We start from the raw sequence: 18,688 nt of genomic DNA, 5'->3' as shown, positions 1-18,688 counted from the left end.
TCCCCCCTCCCTGACACTGGGACTGTGGGATGGCCTGGTTCACCGCCTGGGGTGGGGGCAGGGTGTTGTGCTGGCGATGGGGGGGCGCCGCAGGCGACCGGGCGATCCACTATGGGGAGGGGGGGCTGTACCCAGTAGGGGCTCCCCTTCCTGCCTGTCCTGTTTTCTGAGGCCTAAGGGTGCCTCATGGTGCCGCCATTTTGTTGTAGCCTGTGTGCTCAATGCACGGTGGCCATGTTTGTGTAGTCTGGCCATTTTGTGGTGCTTTGCTATTGAAAATAGCGAGGCCATGACAGTGGAGCCCTGTGTGTGGTCATTTTGGCGGTGGCAGCCCCTCCTCATCTCCTGGTGCTGGATCTTTTCACTTCCTGATCGCTGCCCACAGAGTGCAGTTTATCCTGGTGGCTGCAGGTGCCTGTTTATGCTGGGTGGTGAGTCTGGTGGGGTCCTCTCCCTCTCTGCTGAGGATCGATTTGGTGCTCAATTACTGGCGACCGAGTGGTGCTGTCGGAGTGGTGGGGGTGTCCCTTAGCAGTTTTTTTTACACCTTTTCTTGTGGGGTATCCCTATTGACTCATGGAGTCTTTGGAGCACATTTCCCCACCTGATCACCGCTGAGGCTGGGGGCCCTCCGGGTGCCAACCATTCATCGATGCACTGACGGCAGTCCTGGAGTCCTTTGTGTACCGGGTGGAGGTGGTTTTTGGGCGATGGGCTAGCCAAAAGCACCCCCTGCCTTCCCCTGCCTCATCAGTCTACTCAGATCTGAATTTGATTCAGCCGCCAGGAACGTGGGAGACACTGCTGGGTCTGCGACCACGCGGCCTTAAAAATGGACGTAGCTAAGGCTGCAAAGGAGGCGTTGGTTCCCTTTGGCACTCACAAGCCATCCAGAGCTGCAAAGGTGTTAACTTACCCCGCCTATTTTGACAGAATTGTCGCTAAAGAGTGGAAACAACCAAAACAGTCCCTTGTGGTCTCTCTCATATAGTCCCTTCTTAAAAATTGGACTGTTCCCACCCGGTGGTGGACCCTTCGGTCTCCAGATTGAACAAAGCAACTATGATTCCGGTTGAAGAGTCCCCGGCCTTTAAAACCCTGGCTGACAGGCGGAGGCTGTGGGCCGCAATATGTACACCCTGGCTGGTTTGGCACTGAGGCCGGTATTTACCATCGCACTGGTGTCAAAAGGCTTTTACGCCGTGACCTGGAGAGGGAGCAGCTCCCTGGCGGACCAGTTGGTCCAGGGGCTCAGTTTACCTGTGATGCTTCTTTGGATGCGGCTCCCCTAGTCGCTAGGCTCTCTGTTTCAGCAGTGGTCCTTCTGCAATTTTTTCGGTTCAAATGCTGGTCTGCGGACTAGACTTCTAAGAAGGCCTTGACTGATCTTCCTTTTCAAGGACATCGCCTGTTTGGAGCTACCCTGGCATCATTAGGGGCCTCAGGGGGCTAAGTGTACCTTTCTTCCACAGGCTACTAAAGGCAAGGACGGGATCAAAGTCGTTTAGGGCCTCCTCTGGTGGATCCAATTGAACTTGGTCTAGCAAGTCTAGAGCCGGTTTATCCAGACCCATGGACAATTCTCCTTTAGCATGAAGGTGCGCCATCACCCGTATCGGGGTGGGGGGGACGTCTTCGCTGGTTTCCGGACCCGTGGACTTCCCTGGTACAAGACAAGTGGGTCCACGTCGTCATACGTTCCGGCTACAACATTCAGTTTCGCTCTTACCCCGGCAAGGTTCTTTCCTTCCAACTTGCGTCTGTCCCTGGACTGCTTACAGGGTCTGTTTGGGGCGGTATAAGACCTGTTACTTCAAAGGGTAATTGTCCCGATTCCAACATCAGAAGGTTTTCAGGGTTTTCACTCAAACCTGTTTACAGTTCCCAGGAAGGAAGAAAAGGTGCATTTAATCCTAGACCTCAAGGCACTGACATGCTTTGTGTTGGTGCAGAAGTTCAGGATGGAATCTATTCGCACAGTAGTGGCACCCCTGCATCAGGGGGGTTTTTTATTTTTTTTGCCTCTATCGACATCATGGATGCTTACCTTCAAATTCCAATATATGCCGGTCACCAGCGCTTTCTCCACTTTGCCGTGGGAGAGGAGCATTATCAGTTTGTGTTGTTACCCTTTTGGTCTCACCTCTGCTTCTCGGATCTTCACAAAAGTGTTAGCCCCGATGCTAGCATTGTTACGCCAATGGGGGATCGTGGTACTGGGCTACTTGGACGACCTCCTTCTGCGAGCGGAGTCTTCTACTGCTCTGGTGGAAAACCTGGAAATTGCCATACGAACTGTGAAGGGAGTTTGGCTGGATTCTGAATTTTCAGAAGTCTGCTCTATTCCGTCCACAAAGCCGGACTATCTGGGTCTGACTCTGGACTCAGCCTTAGCCAGAGTGCTCCTTCCTCTGGACAAACTCCAGAAACTGCAGGCTGTGATTCGTTTCCTGCTGTCCTAAAGATGGTCATCCCTCCGGACTTGCATGCGGGTGCTGGGCCTAATGGTGTCTACCTTTTTGAGGCGGTTCCGTTTCCACAGTTCCAAATGAGGTCCCTGCAAAGGGAGAGTCTGGCTAAATGGGACAAGACTCCGTAGTCTCTGGACAATCTGATCCAGCCGGGCAAAGAAAGAATCCCCGATTATGGTGGCTTCATTCTCAAGCGCTTCGAATGGGCAAATCCTTCCTATTTGCCTTAAATACCATCAAGGGCCAGATATCGGGCTTGGCGGTCTTATTCCAGAAACCTTTGGCCATACACTCCCTGGTGCGTACTTTTCTTCAGGGTGTCAGTCATTTGGTTCCTCCAGTGTGGGCTCTGTTGCCGCCTTGGGATCTTAATTTGGTGCTTTCAGCTCTACAGAAACCTCAGTTTGAAAATATTAGGGAGATTCTCCTGCTTACGCTGTCCCAGAAGGTGGCCTCTTTGGTGGCTATCACCTTTGCGCAATGGGTGTCGGAACTGGCGGTGTTATCCTTTTATTCACCTTATCTGGCGATGAACAAGGATAAGGTGGTGCTTTACCCCTGTCCATCATTCCCTCCCAAGGTGCTCTCTGACTTTCATTTAAATGACGACATTGTGTTGCATTCCCTGTGTCCCAGGTCTGAAAATCTGAAGGAAATTTGCCTTGCATGCCTTGGATGTGGTCCGGGCTATTTGGGTTTACCTGGCAGCTATGGAGCCTTTCAGGAAGTCAGACTTTGTGCTCACGGATGGACTTCGCAAAGGGTTGTCTGCTTCCTCTGCGACCATTTCCAGATGGATCAGACAGTCGGTGGTTCAGGTTCCTCCTTTCCCTGTCAAGGCGAACTCTACTAGGGTGCCTAATGTCTCCTGGGTTTTCCATCATCAGGCGTCAGTGACGCAGGTTTGCGAGGCGGCCACCTGGTCGTCAGTGCACACTTATACAAAGTTTTATAAAGTGGATGTGTTGGCATCTGCAGATGCTTCCTTTGTCCGTAAGGTTTTGCAGGCTGCTGTTTAAGAGGACCTGATTCTCTTAGAGGGTGTATTTTTTCTTTTTTTCAGGTGGGCTCCAGTTGTTTTGACATCCCAATGATCAAGAATGTCAGGAGCTGTGTTCTTCCATGAACGAAAATGAAAATAGAGAATTTTTACTTACCGTAAAATCTATTTCTCTGATGTTTGACGGACACAGTCCCCACCCATGTGTGGAATTATAATTCTCCTGACATTGATTGTATCAAAACTGAGTGACTATAGCAGGAAGAGGAAGTATACCCCCTCTAAGACTGCCCATGGGTGTAGCCAGAAGTTTTTTCTTCCTAGTGTCCTCCTCCTGTAGGGGGCAGCATAGCCCAATGGTCAAGAATGACAGGAGCTGTGTCTGTCAATGAACATCAGAGAAATTGATTTTACAGTAAGGCAAAAATCCAATTTTTCTTCTGCATTTCTAGCACAGCCTCCAGGGGCCTGGTTTCACGGTCCTCTTTGGCAATCTTATCATTTTCTATTGATATTTCAATCTCATATTAGTATGAAAGTATTTGAAAGACTGACATTTATGTTCAAGACAAATTGAAGATAGGTGTTGCTCCTTTAATAGAATCAAGTTTATTTCATGGTGGGAGAAGCATTCGTTTTATGAAAACAAGATGATTTATAAAAATCTATTACGCAATCTTATTTTATCAATAATAATTTATTATTAAAACATTCCCTTGGCTGCCCACTTTTACGCTGAGAGATATTAGCTGGTGCATTGGCTCTTAGAGAGAGAGCCGAGCTAAGCAATTTTGTCACTTGACTGATGCAAGGAGCAGTTGCTTATCAGTAAATGAGGTCGCTTGTCCTGCGTGCCCCCTTGTACAGGAGAAAACAGAAGCAGAAATAAAATCAATGATCTTATTTCCCTCTGCCCTTGTTCTCGAGCACAAATTCCCATAATGGAACCTTGCTACATATGGTGTTTTCCAGCACTGCTCATCATATGGTCACATGTTTGTCAGAAAACTAACGTCTAAGAACAGACACTGGTAGTTTAATTATAAGGGAACTCGCAAGAGAATTTTTTATTTCTTTAGCTGCATATGGGAAATGTCATTAAAATGTACAGGGTTTTTTTGTAATTTGATATATTTTGTTATAACAAATAGTGTTTAAGAACACACAAGGAAATATATAGTGTACACAATAATGTCCCAAAAAAGGGAAAATAAAGACAATAACAAAGCCAATGCAAAATTGGTGTTTGGTGGAGTGGTTTTTGAAACACGGATATCCAAAAACAAAAGGGACAATGACTAAGGGTACAATAAAGATAAAAGCCTCCATAAGAATTTAATATGTACAGCTTCTATTGTGGACAAAGTAGCCAGTTTGCTTTAGAAAAGGTAGAGTAAGGCCGGCCATAGGCAGAGCGATTTTTCTTTCCTGCAACCATGGATTGACACTATTCTTCATCTCATTAGGATCATGCCTTGATGTTGTCAGGCATGCATACAAGCACGTGGGGGCCATACAAACTGAGTACTACTTTGAAATTTCAGCAAAATGGACTAGCCTGCTGCATTATTTTTTCATTATGATTTTGGGGGTATCTTTGAATTTAGCCTTCTGTAGGTTGATCATTTCCATTTCTATCTAATGCTTTGGCATCCTTTCGTTCCTAACACTTTACCCAGTCCATATCAGTATAGATATCCAGAATGAGATTTTTCCGCATTGAGATCCGATGTGTTTTCAAAGTGTTCCTTTTAATTTTTTTTTTTTTTGAGCAGTCCATTTACCATATCCTAATAGGGTGCTTTTTGTGTACACTACAAGTAACTGAGTATTTACATCTTTACAGTTAATGGGGTAGTTAAATAACATGTTCCAAATGCTGTCAGAAAAACAGACTTTTCTCTAAGGCCCCTTTCACGTGGGGCCTGGCAGCAGATCCACCCAGCAAGGGATCTCTCTGCTGATCCCCGCTGAGCAGGCGCATGACAGGTCTGTGTCCGTTCATCTGATGCAGAGCGGACACAGCCGCTGTTCTCTAGGGCAGTTAGATGGAAAGGGGCGGCCTGTCCATGTTAATCCAACTTTCATCCAATTCTATCCACCGGATCTGTCTGTCTGTTTTTAGCGAAGTGGATGTCAGGGGCTGTCCACTGACATTCTCCGCTCCATAGAGAAGAATAGAGGTTCCAATCCGGTCCACCTGAAAACTGACAGGCAAACCCGATCGGAATGTCCATTTAAAACAGGATAAAAAGCAGAAGCAACACCTTGTGGGTATTTTATTGAAATTGAACATTGGGGAAATCTTCACATATTACAGACATGTAATGATTTTATTCCCCCCAACGGCACTTTAAAACCGTACCCTATGTTTCCACTAGAAAAATTTTTTTTAGGCCTGAAGACGATCTCCGGTCACACCAGAGAATATGGTCCTGAACCCCATGCCCAGACCTCTCTAAGGAAATAGTGCCAGCCCTGAACAAGTCATTTTATTGGCATGAGAATAAGGCGAATGTCCCTTGGCAAACCTAGCAGGCACAAACGCCTATTGTGCGTGGGTTTAATGTTTAATCTCAGTGAGGAAGTAACTTGGTGACTGGAATTTTTATTGATGGATCAGTATCTTTTATTCCTTGCTGCCTGGGATGGTGTGAATGGGGAGGGGGATGTTTTAAGCATTTTCTCTCAGAACATGGATCTCCGGCTTTATATTTTAAGTTAGAATATCAGAGATTTGTTGGTTTCAGGCAAATTCTATGCAGAACGAGGCTGAATACTGCAAACACTTTAATCTGTCAGTAAAAAGAATGAATGTATTTTGAATGAACCAATAAAACATTCTCTTAGAATACGTTTTTTCTCTGTCAATGTTTAAAACTTGTGTAGAAGCTCTGTATTTACAAAATATCTCCATCCAAAAGTATTATAGAGCACTTGTATTTGGAGATAAATGTAGGACTACAAAAGAGGGAAGGGTGGGAGAAGTAGACACTTCTTTTCGAGATGAAACTATACATCTATTTTGAAGCCGGCTGTATTCTTAATGTGTTTGATGGTTTTAACTACTTACTACCCAGCTCCTCAGAAATTGTGACCAAGATTTAGTTAAAGGATGAGAACACACTTTTTAAATGCTCATCTTTGTGCAGGTTAAAAAAAAAATCTACATTTTTTTTTATCCGCATTAAGCTTTGTACCCGCTATCAGCAGACTGCAGGTGCCATGCAGGCAGATCAACACTGACAGGAGGAGACAGTAAACTATCAGATCGCTCAATAATTCAGTGGTAGTTCAATTGAGAACTACAAGCTGACAGCTGCAAAGGCTGTACTTGTAGTTTTCCATTCACAAACTTCTGTGAATGAATGATGTGGCTGGGTAGGTGGAGCCACTTTTTTTTTTTCTTTTGTTTAACCACTTCCCACAAATTGACGTAGCCTTGCGTTGGCTCAGAAAAGTGGGTGTACTGGGATGATGTCTGCAGCTAGAGGCATCAACCCAATACCATTTTTTAGACCAGGCAGTCAGCTTTCAGGTGGTGATAGCCGATGCAGCTCGGGAGCCGCTCGGCAGTTATCCCAGTGAGAGGCAGGAGACTCTCCGCTCCCCTTCCCCCCCCCCCCCTGCTGCCTTCTGCGGCTCTGCCGGGGTCTCCCGTACCACATCCACCCGGCACATCCACCGGCTGTTTGGAGTACCGAACAAAGCCGAGGTCAACTTTGATCGGGTCTCCGATGTGACCCGGAAGCGACGTGATGTCACGGCCAGGTTACTCGGCGGCTAAAGGCACCGAATTTAAAAAACTGTCAATATTCAAAAATGACAAATTTTGTTTATACATATTTATTAGCGCTGCACATTTCTTTTTGTATTTGTATTATTGGTCACTTTTTTGTCTAGTGATTGGTGCTAGCTGCTTTTTCACTTTATTAGTTAACGCAGTACTTCCTTGCTCCCCCATTCACTAGAGAGCATTGGCCAACCTGTGCTCAGAGGAAGCCTAAACCTGTTCAAAGGTATTTATTTTAGCAGTCAGTATTGGTTTTAGTCAATGAGCAAGAATTGGGAGTAGAATATTTTTTTTTTCTTTAACCACTTCCATATAGAGCCGTTAAACCCCCTCCTGCCCAGACTAATTTTCAGCTTTCAGCGCTCACACTTTGAATGATAATTACTTAGTCATGCAACGCTGTACCCAATCAAATTTTATAATTTTTTTCACAGAAATAGAGCTTTCTTTTGGTAGTATTTAATCACCACTGGGTTTTTTATTTTTTGTGATATAAGTGAAAAAAGCGACAATTTTGGAAAAAAAAAATTTGTTTTAGTTTCTAGTATAAAATTTTGCAAATAATTAATTTTTTTTCATAAATTTGGGCCAAAATGTATGCTACTACATATCTTTAGTAAAAATAACTAAAATTAGTGGTTATTATTTAGTCTGTGTGAAAGTTATAGAGTCTACAAGCTATGGTGCGAATCATTGAAAATTGATCACACCTAATCACACCTGATGTACGGACGGCCTATCTCCTTTCTTGAGGCCCTGAAATGTCAGGACAGTACAAATACCCCCCAAATGACCCCTTTTTGGAAAGTAGATTGGGATTTAATTTACAAACCAGCAAAATGGAAATACAATTCGCCACTATTTGCACTAACGGACAATTTTTTTTTTTTACCAGGTAAAGGGGATTTATTTGGAAATCGGTTAGGAAATATACAATTAAAGGATATAGTAAGGGAAGGTAAAATATGTTCACTTCAGGAATTAAAGCACAAAGGTGAACTGACAAAGTTTAAGAAGAATGTAGTTGTTATTTACAGGTAAACCACTTTGTGACAACATTGACACAGCCAATTAGATCAGAGGAAAATTTAAACTCAATTGATTGATTATGTAATGCACAGAAAATTATAAAACATGGAACATCTCGCATATATAGAATAATTACGGAAATGGGGGGGGGGGCAGGACACGCCCATATTCATTAAGAAATTGGAAGAGGAGCTGGGTATTAGGTTAGGCGGGCAACAAATAGCAAATGTACTGAGATCTGCATATGAGAACGCGACCGATTATAAACACAATAGAAATTAACTATAAATGTCTAGCAAGGGGGTATATAACACCTGAGAGAGCCCAAAAATACCAACAAAGCACCTCCCCCTTATGTTGGAGAGGATGTAACCAGAATGGTACCATAGAACATATCTGGTGGGAGTGCATAAAAATGAAGGAACACTGGGAGGATAAACAATATTATTATATTAAGGAGATAACAGGAGAAGAAATGCCAAATGACCCACGGACATGTTTATTCCATATTGCAAAAAGTACACCAAAACAATATAGCAAAGCGTTGGTTCCACATGTGCTAAATGCAGCAAAAGGACTAATTCCAAAGAAATGGTTAGACCCAGGTAAACCCTCCATAATGGGGTGGTACGAAAGAATAGATTACATATCCAAAATTGAATATCTGTGCAGTAGAGATGAGGGTCATATCGAAAAATTTAATAATATATGGGAAAAATGGATTGAGTTTAAAAAAAACCTAAAAATTGCATGGAGAAATGGACAGAGTAATTGAGAGGGGGAGGATTGGAGATGTGGAGTAGAGGGGAGGAGTGGCCCAGGGGAGGGATGAAGAGGGGGGAGGGGATGGGGAAAGTGGCAGCTTTGTGTATGTATTGATTATGTATAATTTGATAAAGTGGATGTTTTGCTTCTTTATGGGAAAAATAAAATTAAAATGTAAATATTACCAAAAAAAAAAAAAAATCACTTGGAACTGCTATCTAGTTTTGTACATTTTGTGTCACCTTGTATTGGAATAGTGATCTTAAAATTTCAGTATATTTAAAGCTGGAACAACCTGCATCCAACTGCTGTTTTAGGCATCTCTGAATGTCTTGCTAGACTGACACTTCTAATTTCCCATCCCCTGAATTTTTTCTGTCTCTTGAAATAGATTCTCCTCACACCCACTGTTTCCACTTTGCATTTGACACGGTTCCTGCAATATTTATTAATTTCAAGTGGCAACAAGGCAGTTGTGGGATAGGAGGGACCCTATTCAAACTGCACCAAAAAGTTTGATTAACAAACTGCACCTTTTTTAATAAGCAACATAAAGGACAACTTCACTTTTAGATAACTGGTTCTTAATAAGGTCCCTTCCTCTTCAGTATAAGTCTGTTTAGTGGACTGCAGACCTCTGCCCATTATTACCGCACAGCTCTAGCATAAAAAAGTGAACCTACTTCCCATATGGAGAGCTTGGTTTGTTCATTCCCGTGACTTGAGGCTTGCCTCCACTAGCTGAGCGAGAGAAAATCAAGCTGTATAGGACTATCTTTACTTTTCTGTTCTGATGTCTGTAAAAGAGAAGCAGCAAAATGTTGACAAGTTCTGTATATTCCAGGCTACAGTATATCTACAATGTATATTCCAGGCTACAGTATATCTACAATGTAAACGGGGTTAGACAAACCTGTACATATTAGGTCAACATTCAAAAAAATACACTTAACTTAGCAGTGAGTTAAAGCCAATTGTAAGTTGTAGTTCTGTTCTCTACTCCAAACTAAAAATTTTATGAAGGATTATGTTTGGTTGCCACTGCATCATTCTGTTTCTCCAAGTTTTATTAATCGGTGGCATGATATTTTTCTGTATGATTTTGTACCTGCCCCCCTCTTCCCAGCTTCATTTTCTTGTTGCTGTGCACAGGAGGGCAATGCACAGTAGTTAAAGTTTTCATTAAGTCTTTTCTCTCTTCCCTTTCAGCTCTACCGAAAAGTCATTTCCCTGGAGACCAGCAGGTATGGAAAAGCTAATCCTATAATATTTGAAAGTTGTTTCATCTTTTTTTTTCTCCTGTTTTTATGACCTAGCTTAAAGGAAAATGAATGTTTCAATGCTTAATAGTAATAAACACAAAATATATGAAGTTTGGTATATGTAGATGGACTGTGCACTTCCTGTCCTTACTGTCCTCATCGTAAAACAGATTTATATGATGGATGCTGGAGCTGAGTTAAGCATGTGACTGCAATGTCTGTAATAAATCAGTCTGCCATGTTCTAAGCAAAGTCTCCTTTGTACAGTAATGGTACCCACTGAAACATAACAAACTATTTTTCTTTAGTATACAGCTGGCTGCAGAAAGGCAAATGTCTTCTTGTTGTGCTAAGACAAGAAAAGCCGACTATACATAGGTCAAAATTTGATTTAGCAGGGACCATTCAAATTTTTCGACCTGTGTATGGGCTGTGATTTGACTTCTATACAATCGCCCTGTTAGATTTTCCCTGCTCGATCAGTACCACCATCTATAGCCAGCAGTGCTAATCCGTGTTATCTGGCAGCGGGGAACTCTCTACTCGGAATACGATAGCACAGTGGGAAGGATTCCCCCATCCACATTAAGTGTGTGAATGGAGGAATTTGGTCATTTTTTTTTCCCATTCAACTCACTGGTTGAACAAAAAAAGGCTAATCTATAGGCTGCCTTAGGAGATTGTAATTGCTGACCTCACTTTGTGAAAGTGCTAGTTTCTTGGCTGTCATTATGGCCCAGTTGCTTTAGATAGAGCAGGGAAAATGTTAGAACACCTTTTAGGGTATTTTTATTTTTTTTTGTTTTTGCTCCGTGTCCGGTTTCGGATATTTTATTTTTTAACTAAGTCTTTTATTGAGAAAGTTAACATACAAAAAGCAGATATGCACATCAGAGAAGATACAGCATATGTAAAGCCATCACAGTACAACATTCCAGCTGTGACCCTTCTGTATCCTTTCAACAATTCCGCCTACTTTAGGTACCAGTTTATACATGCCCAGCTTTTGTTACACTCATAATTACACCACACATAAAACTACATTCACAAATTTCTGTCTAAAATTAAATCGACAAGCACAAACCAGATGTGCCTATAACCAAGGAGAATAAAGCGATTGAAATATGTTTGGGCGCCCCCTATGCTGGAAGATATATTTTTCTAAGGGTAGTGTGTCACTCATTGCCATAACCCAATCTTTCCATTGAGGAAGAGTCACCTGACTTCCAATGTCGGAGGATTAGTTTCCTGGCCTAAAATAAAGCAGGGGCTAATGCCTGTTGGTAACCTCTACTGGCAGGTCGTCCAAAACACCCAGTAGACAGGGTTTAGGGTATCGGTTAAGTGTGACTTGAAACACCCTACCTTGGGTATCTAGGACTTTCCTCCAGTACAGGTGTAACTTGGGGCATCTTCATAATAAGCGGATGAGGTCAGCATGATCTCTAGAGCATCTGGAACATGTAGGGTCCTCCCGTACGCGCGTTTTAAAGAGTCTTGCTGGGGTGAGATGAGCCCTGAGAAGGATACTGTGATAATCAACGATAACAATCTTTTAGTAACGTTAACTGAGCACAATTGTACAGCCTGTAGAGCCTCCTCCCATTGTTCCTTCTCGAATGCCCCCCCCCATCATGTTCCCATCTGGCCTCTGCCCTTGAAGGAAAATCCTTCAAAAAAACAAGCAGTAACATATAATAGATTCGCGATATGAAACCCTTATAGATTTCCACCTCAGACCTAAATAAATATAGGGGTTGGAGACTGTATCCAAGGTTCCGAGCCAGTCTGCGCCTTAACCATGTGTTGGAGCTGAATGTAATAAAAATACATAGCCTGTGGAAACTTAAGTTTAGACTGCAAATTGGGGAAGGAGCACAATTTGCCATTTTCAAAGATATGGGATAAGAACGTAATGCCCTATTGTTGCAATTTAGCCCCATATTGCAGCGACTTCAACTCCCCATAATACGCGTTATCCCAAATTGGGCTAGATTTAGTGAAACCCGTAACTTCTGCATGAGGATGTAGGTGGGGAAAAGTTTATTAGATTTACTGAAGGATATGGCCTCCAGTCCCATTACGACATCCTTCACCCCTGTCACCTAGCGTAAAATATGAGCAGTTGCATCAGAGTTGTCATTGGTCTGGGACATGGCTCTAGCAATATGTTGTAACTGAGCAGCCAACTAATATAGCCAAGGATTGGTTAATGCCAGACCGCTACGCTCTTTTGGTCTTTAAAGTTGTTCTAGTTTAACTCTCAGGGGTTTATTGTGCCATATAAGTGCCTGTTTGGGATATTTGCTATTAAACTTGCTATCTCAGAAACACCATAAGAAGCAAGTGAAACTCTCCTCTTAGCTGTCACTGGAACATTTTCCAAATTTCAAGATTTCACCTTACCTTCTGTGTAGGTGACAGCTGTAAAATGTTATATTTACCATCATCTTCTGTTCTGGTGATTGGGAGGAACTGAGAATGAATTGCCCCAGTGCACACGTTCCTGGAAAGAGCTTGAGACAAATTGGTGCTGTAGCAATAGCAAACTGGCAACCGGTATCGCCACAAGAATAAAGCATATATCACCAGCAAACCATGGATGATGCCTAAAGAAGGGTCTTGTAACGATTTTCTATAAAGTTATCACTTTAATAAACTTTTTAGATGCTAAATGAAGATTCATGGTGTGCTTGCAATATATGCTTTATTCTTGAATTGCACTAGTATGAACAGGGAGAGGAATTATAAGAATTAAGTACAGAACTGTCCCCTAATTTATCCAAAACAGAACAAAGTTTTCCTCAATGATACATGTCTCAAATCGGCCAACCTGGTTGGCAGGTGCAACAGGATATGTGCGCTGTGGATAACCGCCGGCACCACCTGGCTCGACAAACTGCAATTGAAAAATCGAAAGATCCAGATGGGAAAATTGTCAGCTGAACAATGACTGCATCCACATAAATGCAGCCACTATGTGGGTGTTCAAGCAACTGTAGTTCCATGGCTGTCTGCATATGATAGCCTATAGCAGAGATTCACGCTTCGTGTGGATAGAGAAATCTATGCGTATATGGTCAGCCTAATCCTGAAATCACTGTTATTACTTATTTTCCCAGTTGGCATACTTGTTCAGTAGGTGGGGTGTGAAAGGTGCGCCGATTAGGAACTGTGTAAAGCTGCAACCATAGATCCAAATGTGGTAAACGTGTAAATAAAAAATATCAGGTGTGCTAAACAAGCGTATGGGTGTTCAGCAGAATGAAAACACCAAAGAATGAATAAATGAAATAATGAGAAGAAGTGAACAATGTGATCTGTGTCTCTCCTAAAGTGAATGATTGAACATAGTGTATAAACATACAACACTTCATATAAAATTCAAAGACCAAATGAAATATACAATGCTGTGATAAATTTGGCACAAAAGTGTACCGCAATACAAAATGCACCAAAAATAGTGAAAGTGCAAAAAATCAAATGACAAATAGTCCAAATATAAGTGTCCGTGATAAGAAAAGCAGATAACACCGGTATCGTCGAAGTGATGATCAAAGGACAACTGAACATGTGGAGTGTCCCACCACCTGTGAAGATGAGCTTCTTACCAGAAAAACAGTGTAAAGGGGCATATAGGTAGCCAGATCCAGTAAAAAAAAAAAATCATATGCTGGGGAGAGTAAAAAGCAAATATATTCCCACACCTTCCTGGTCGAAGGGGGGGGGCAAGCCTCTTACCAGATGCACCAAGGACCTTGGGTATTTCTGGCTGGAAGAGAATTCCCTCTTCTCCTCAAGGTATTAATGGATCAATGCTCCTTGGTAGTCTATGGCCGTTCCCAATTCTCCTCTGCTGCCACTTCCACCAATGTCTCCTTGTTCAGTAGACCATAAACTGTTAATTGTAAGGACAGCGCAGCAACCATAGCTTGTGTACACACTGTCCGAAAATCGGCCATTTCATGAGGAGCCAGCTGAATCCCTCTATCAAAATTTAATAGCACAGGAGCGGAAACCACTGCACCAACATCGCTTGTGTTAGTACTTCTTTTTTTTTTTTTTTTATTAAATTTTTTTGTTTGGGTTAAATGAATAAAAGAAAAACCTTGCAGTTTTTACCTGGCTTTACATTTTCAGAAGGGGGTCAGCAATAGTAGGGGGTGCAGAGGATGGTTGCTGAACATGTTACACACGAATACCCATAGTATAACATGTTCAGAAAGGATAACTTCTCTTTTAACATTCAGGCAGAAAGTAAACAAAAGTATGTTCTGTGTACACAATGTATACAAACACTGTTTCTTATGTATGAGAACTGGTATGTGATGGAAGCTGTTTAAGCCACGTTTTTTGGGGTTTTTTTTTCTTTCCTTTTACTTGTGCTCAAAAAAATTTCTGATTTCTCTTTCGTTCATTGGCGGACACAGCTCCATATCTTCTTTGACCCTTGGGTTATGCTGCTCTCCATAGGAGTTGGACTAGGCAGAAACAGAACTTGACTATGCCCCTAGGGCAGTCCTAGGGAGTATACTTTCCAATTTCTGCTATAGGACTCCAGTTTTTTTTTCTGTCCAGTCAAGAGTAAGGACCTGGTTCTCTGCTGGGATCTCTGGTCCTAGCATTTTTTCCCTTTTACAGGTAATTTTTTTTCTTCGTTATTTTTTGTTCCTCTGAGAACTATAATCAAGTCAGTTCCAGTGAGAACTACAATCAACTGCCAGACTGGGTGACGCACTGGATATCCTAGATTCTTGCGGTCTTCCCAGTCCTAGGTTGGCCGTGTCATAGCCCCACTGTACGGGGTCTGGCTGGCGAGTGAATTGCCTCACGAGGACGCCTAGATCTGGTCACAACGTTGGTCACGGCCAGAGTCGCAGTGTACCTCTGGCCCACAGCACCCCCATTCCAAGATGGTGCGGTGGACTGCCAGGAGTGGTGCCAGCTCGGTTCCCAGGAGTGGTAAGTAGATCCCCCCACCACTCTCCTCTGGGGAAATATTGGGGTGGATGCGAGCCATTCCCTCGGGTCGGTAGGCCCCTTCTGTGTCCTTCCCTCATGGTTCCTCCCCCTCAGTAGCGGGGTCCCCCTTTGGGGTACATGGGCTGTTGTGATGTATGGGGTGTCATATGGTGATGGGCTGGAGGGGGGTGGCAGCGAGCCGTCGGCTCACATTCAGATGATCCTGCAGCGAATGACTGCGTGGGGGTCCCTGTAGAGGCCCCCCTGTAGTGATCACCTGTACTAGACACAGAACGAGGCGGCCATGTTGTTCAATTTGCTTATAGGACGCCATGACAGTTTACAAAAGACCCTCACTCACACAGCCCCCTCCACAAGCTAAATAATTCCTGGAATGCAGAGAGTTTCGACTTTAAACAAACCGTTATCTCAGCACAGACAGGAAACCTGGCCAGATGTTGTTCTTGCAGAACAGGCCGGTCATAAAACTGAGCAAATCCATTAAGGCTGACCAGAGCTGTGTCATAAATACCACGCAGCCAAGCTGTTCATTAGAAAATGTAACAAATGCACAATTCATAAATGCAGACAGGAACAGGACACATTAACAGTAAGTATATATTTGGATGAGAAATGTCATACTGATCGAATTAAGACCATGCATGACCACCCTATCACATATGGAATAGAAGATAGTGATGTGTGATAAAGTATACGCGTTTAGTATCTTTTGGTGCCAAATGACATGCTGAATGATAAACTAGCAGTTTAAAGAATGTAACCATTACATTTTTCGAGATATTGAGAGTGCCATAACTCTGTCCACAAAGGAGGTCTTGATATTTGTCATAAACCCAGGACAGCCCATTGCCCCTCTGTTTTAATTGGTCAGGGGTATCCCTCAATGCCCCTTTGATCCTAGAGAAAAACTTGCTCAAACTTTATCAGAAGATCTCATGGTAACATCAAGAAGGAACATCTATCAAGTTTGAGAACCGATCACAGCTGGCTCAGCTATTGAACTCTGAACATTGATAACCCAAGGACATTGAATGCAAGTATTCTTATTTCTCAATTCTACCTTATTTTTCTAATTGCTGAATTGTGTCTCTATTTCCTTGAAACACCTTGTTTCTGTAAATATTTTTTTAGCACCAATGTTAACCTTTTTATTATTAAACTTTATTTCGAAAAGTGTTAATCTTGTCCCTAAGCTCTTAATGCAAATTAACAATGAACCTGCCTCTTGAAGAGTGCTACTGTATAGAATAAATCCTCTGAACATTCCTGTCTGTGGTGACAGTGCTTGTTACAGATGATTATTCTAAAGTCAAAATTGGTATTTCTAAAATTACGAGTGTCCTCTGGGCTCATAACGTAGAGGTGGTGGCTGTGAAAGGGTTAATTGCTTAATTAGCCTGGTGACAATCGCTCTCAGCCTGTTGGCATTTAGATTGTGGTCCCGCAAGTTGGAAAATCTTTGTGCAGGGTGCAGCTGAGAGTGGCATTGTTACGCAAGTGACGGCAGGGTGTGAGATTTGCTGGTCCTTGGTCACGAGTTAGTGAGAAGGGCAGGGATCTGATACCCGCCACAGTCACACCCCCTGGTGGACTACAGGTCTATTCTGTTGTGGATGTCTGTTATGCAGCCTCAGGGGCCGTGTTTACGTAGTCTGGTGGACATGTTTTTGGAGTTTTCCATTGACGTATTGCAGCGGCCATTTTCTTGTAGCCTGTTGAGCGGTGATGTAGTGGTGGGCCTCTATCGGCAGTGGCAGAGATTCCTCTTCCTTTCTGATCGCAGCATGGGAAGCATCTTGGCGCTCTGTATCTTGCGAGTCGATGGTGGTGAGTCCCTGCCGGTATACAACTCCCTCTTCTGCCACCGCTGGTGCCCTGGGTCTTGTAGTACCACAGCGGTAGCGGTGTGAGGGGTGTTTTTTGTGACAATTTTTTTGCATATTAAGGGTGGCCTCCGGAGTCCCTGGAGCAGGTATCACCACCCGACCCACTCTCAGCCTGGCGGTTATGACGGCGGTCCTACAGTCACTTGTGTCAAAGGTTGATATGACCCTTCAAAAGTGGCCTAGCAAGAAGCGCCCCCCTGCCTTCACCTGTATCCCCTGCCTCCTCAGAGTCTGAGGTGATCTGGCCGACGCGGACACGAGTCAACCCGTTGGGTATGCGGCCACGCACCCTGAGTGCTCTGATAGTTAGGATGGTTACTCTTCCACTACAGCCATGCATGAAAAGGCACTTGTGGAGGCAATGATTGTATGAGTGTGGGAAACTTTAAAATTGGAGGACATAGCTGATGCTACGTTTGTTGCGCCGGTGCAAATTTGGCAGACCATCCAAGCTGACTAAGGTGTTCCCCTTTCCTGCCTTTTTCCATTTTTTTCCTGCCTATTTTTCTGGGCGCTCTCGATATCAAGGACGCTATACCAATATATGTAGGGCATCATGGTTTTCTTGGTTTTGCCGTGGGAGAGGATCAATTTGTGGCATTACCCTTTGGACTCGCCTCAGCTCCTTGGGTGTTCATCAAAGGTATTGTCCCTGGTGTTTACCTTGCTCAGGCAGAGGGGGATCGTGGTACTTGGGTACCTGGATGATCTCCTTCTGTGAGCAGAGTCTCCATCGGTCTTAAAAGACGATCTGGACATCACTGTGCAAACTCTGCAAGAGTTCGGCTGGACGCTGAATTTTCAGAAATCAGCTCTGATTCCATCCAACAACCTGGACTACCTAGGCTTGACTTGGATTCAGCCTCAGCAAGGGTGTTTTTGAGGCGAAAGTCCTGAAGTTGCAGCATGAGATTCGGGTCCTATTCAACTGTCGGTTGTCACTCAGGACTTGCATGTAAGTTTCCATCTTCAAGGCGGTTCCATTTCCTCAGTTCCATACCAGGCCTCAAAGAAATTCTTGCCAAAAGGGGACAAGAATCCCCAATCTCTGGACAATCTGATCCTGTTGAGCCAGGTTACCAGTGGGTCCTTGCTTTGGTGGGTCTGTTCCCTGGCGCTTTGACAAGGGATGTCCTTTCTCCCCCTGTACTGGACAGAGGTTACCACGGACCGCACCCTGTCCGGGTGGGGAGGGGTCTTGAGCACGGATTTGGCTCAATGGGTTTGGACTCTGGAGGAGTCCGGTCTGCCGATCAATATCCTGGAGATTCGGGTGATCAGGCTTTGCAGACGGATCGTCTGCAGGGTTGTCCGGTAAGAATTCAGTCGGACAATGCCACAGCTGTGGCATATATCAATCATCAAGGGGGCACCAAAAGTTCCCTAGTGGCCAGGGAAGTAGCCGGCTTTCTAAGGTGGGCAGAACGATAGGTTCCAGCCTTCTCTGCTGTGCACATTCCAGGGGTGGAAAATTGGCAGGCGGACAACCTCAGTTGGCA

At 43.7% G+C, this 18,688-nt stretch overlaps 1 protein-coding gene across 1 annotated transcript in view; it reads left to right on the top strand.

The window, feature by feature from the left end:
• Positions 1-18,688, top strand: part of PKP4 (plakophilin 4) — a 585,731-nt gene that overhangs the window by 366,388 nt on the left and 200,655 nt on the right. The window contains exon 4 of the mRNA XM_082260328.1: positions 10,268-10,302. Within this exon, the coding sequence (XP_082116454.1) occupies positions 10,268-10,302 (35 nt within the window). The remainder of the gene's footprint in view (positions 1-10,267; positions 10,303-18,688) is intronic.

Source organism: Pelophylax lessonae (genome assembly GCF_965119305.1).
Source record: "Pelophylax lessonae genome assembly, chromosome: 6".
In the NCBI taxonomy this organism is placed as follows: domain Eukaryota; kingdom Metazoa; phylum Chordata; class Amphibia; order Anura; family Ranidae; genus Pelophylax; species Pelophylax lessonae.
Note: the sequence above shows the minus strand (reverse complement) of the source record. Positions and strands in the feature narration are given on the sequence as shown.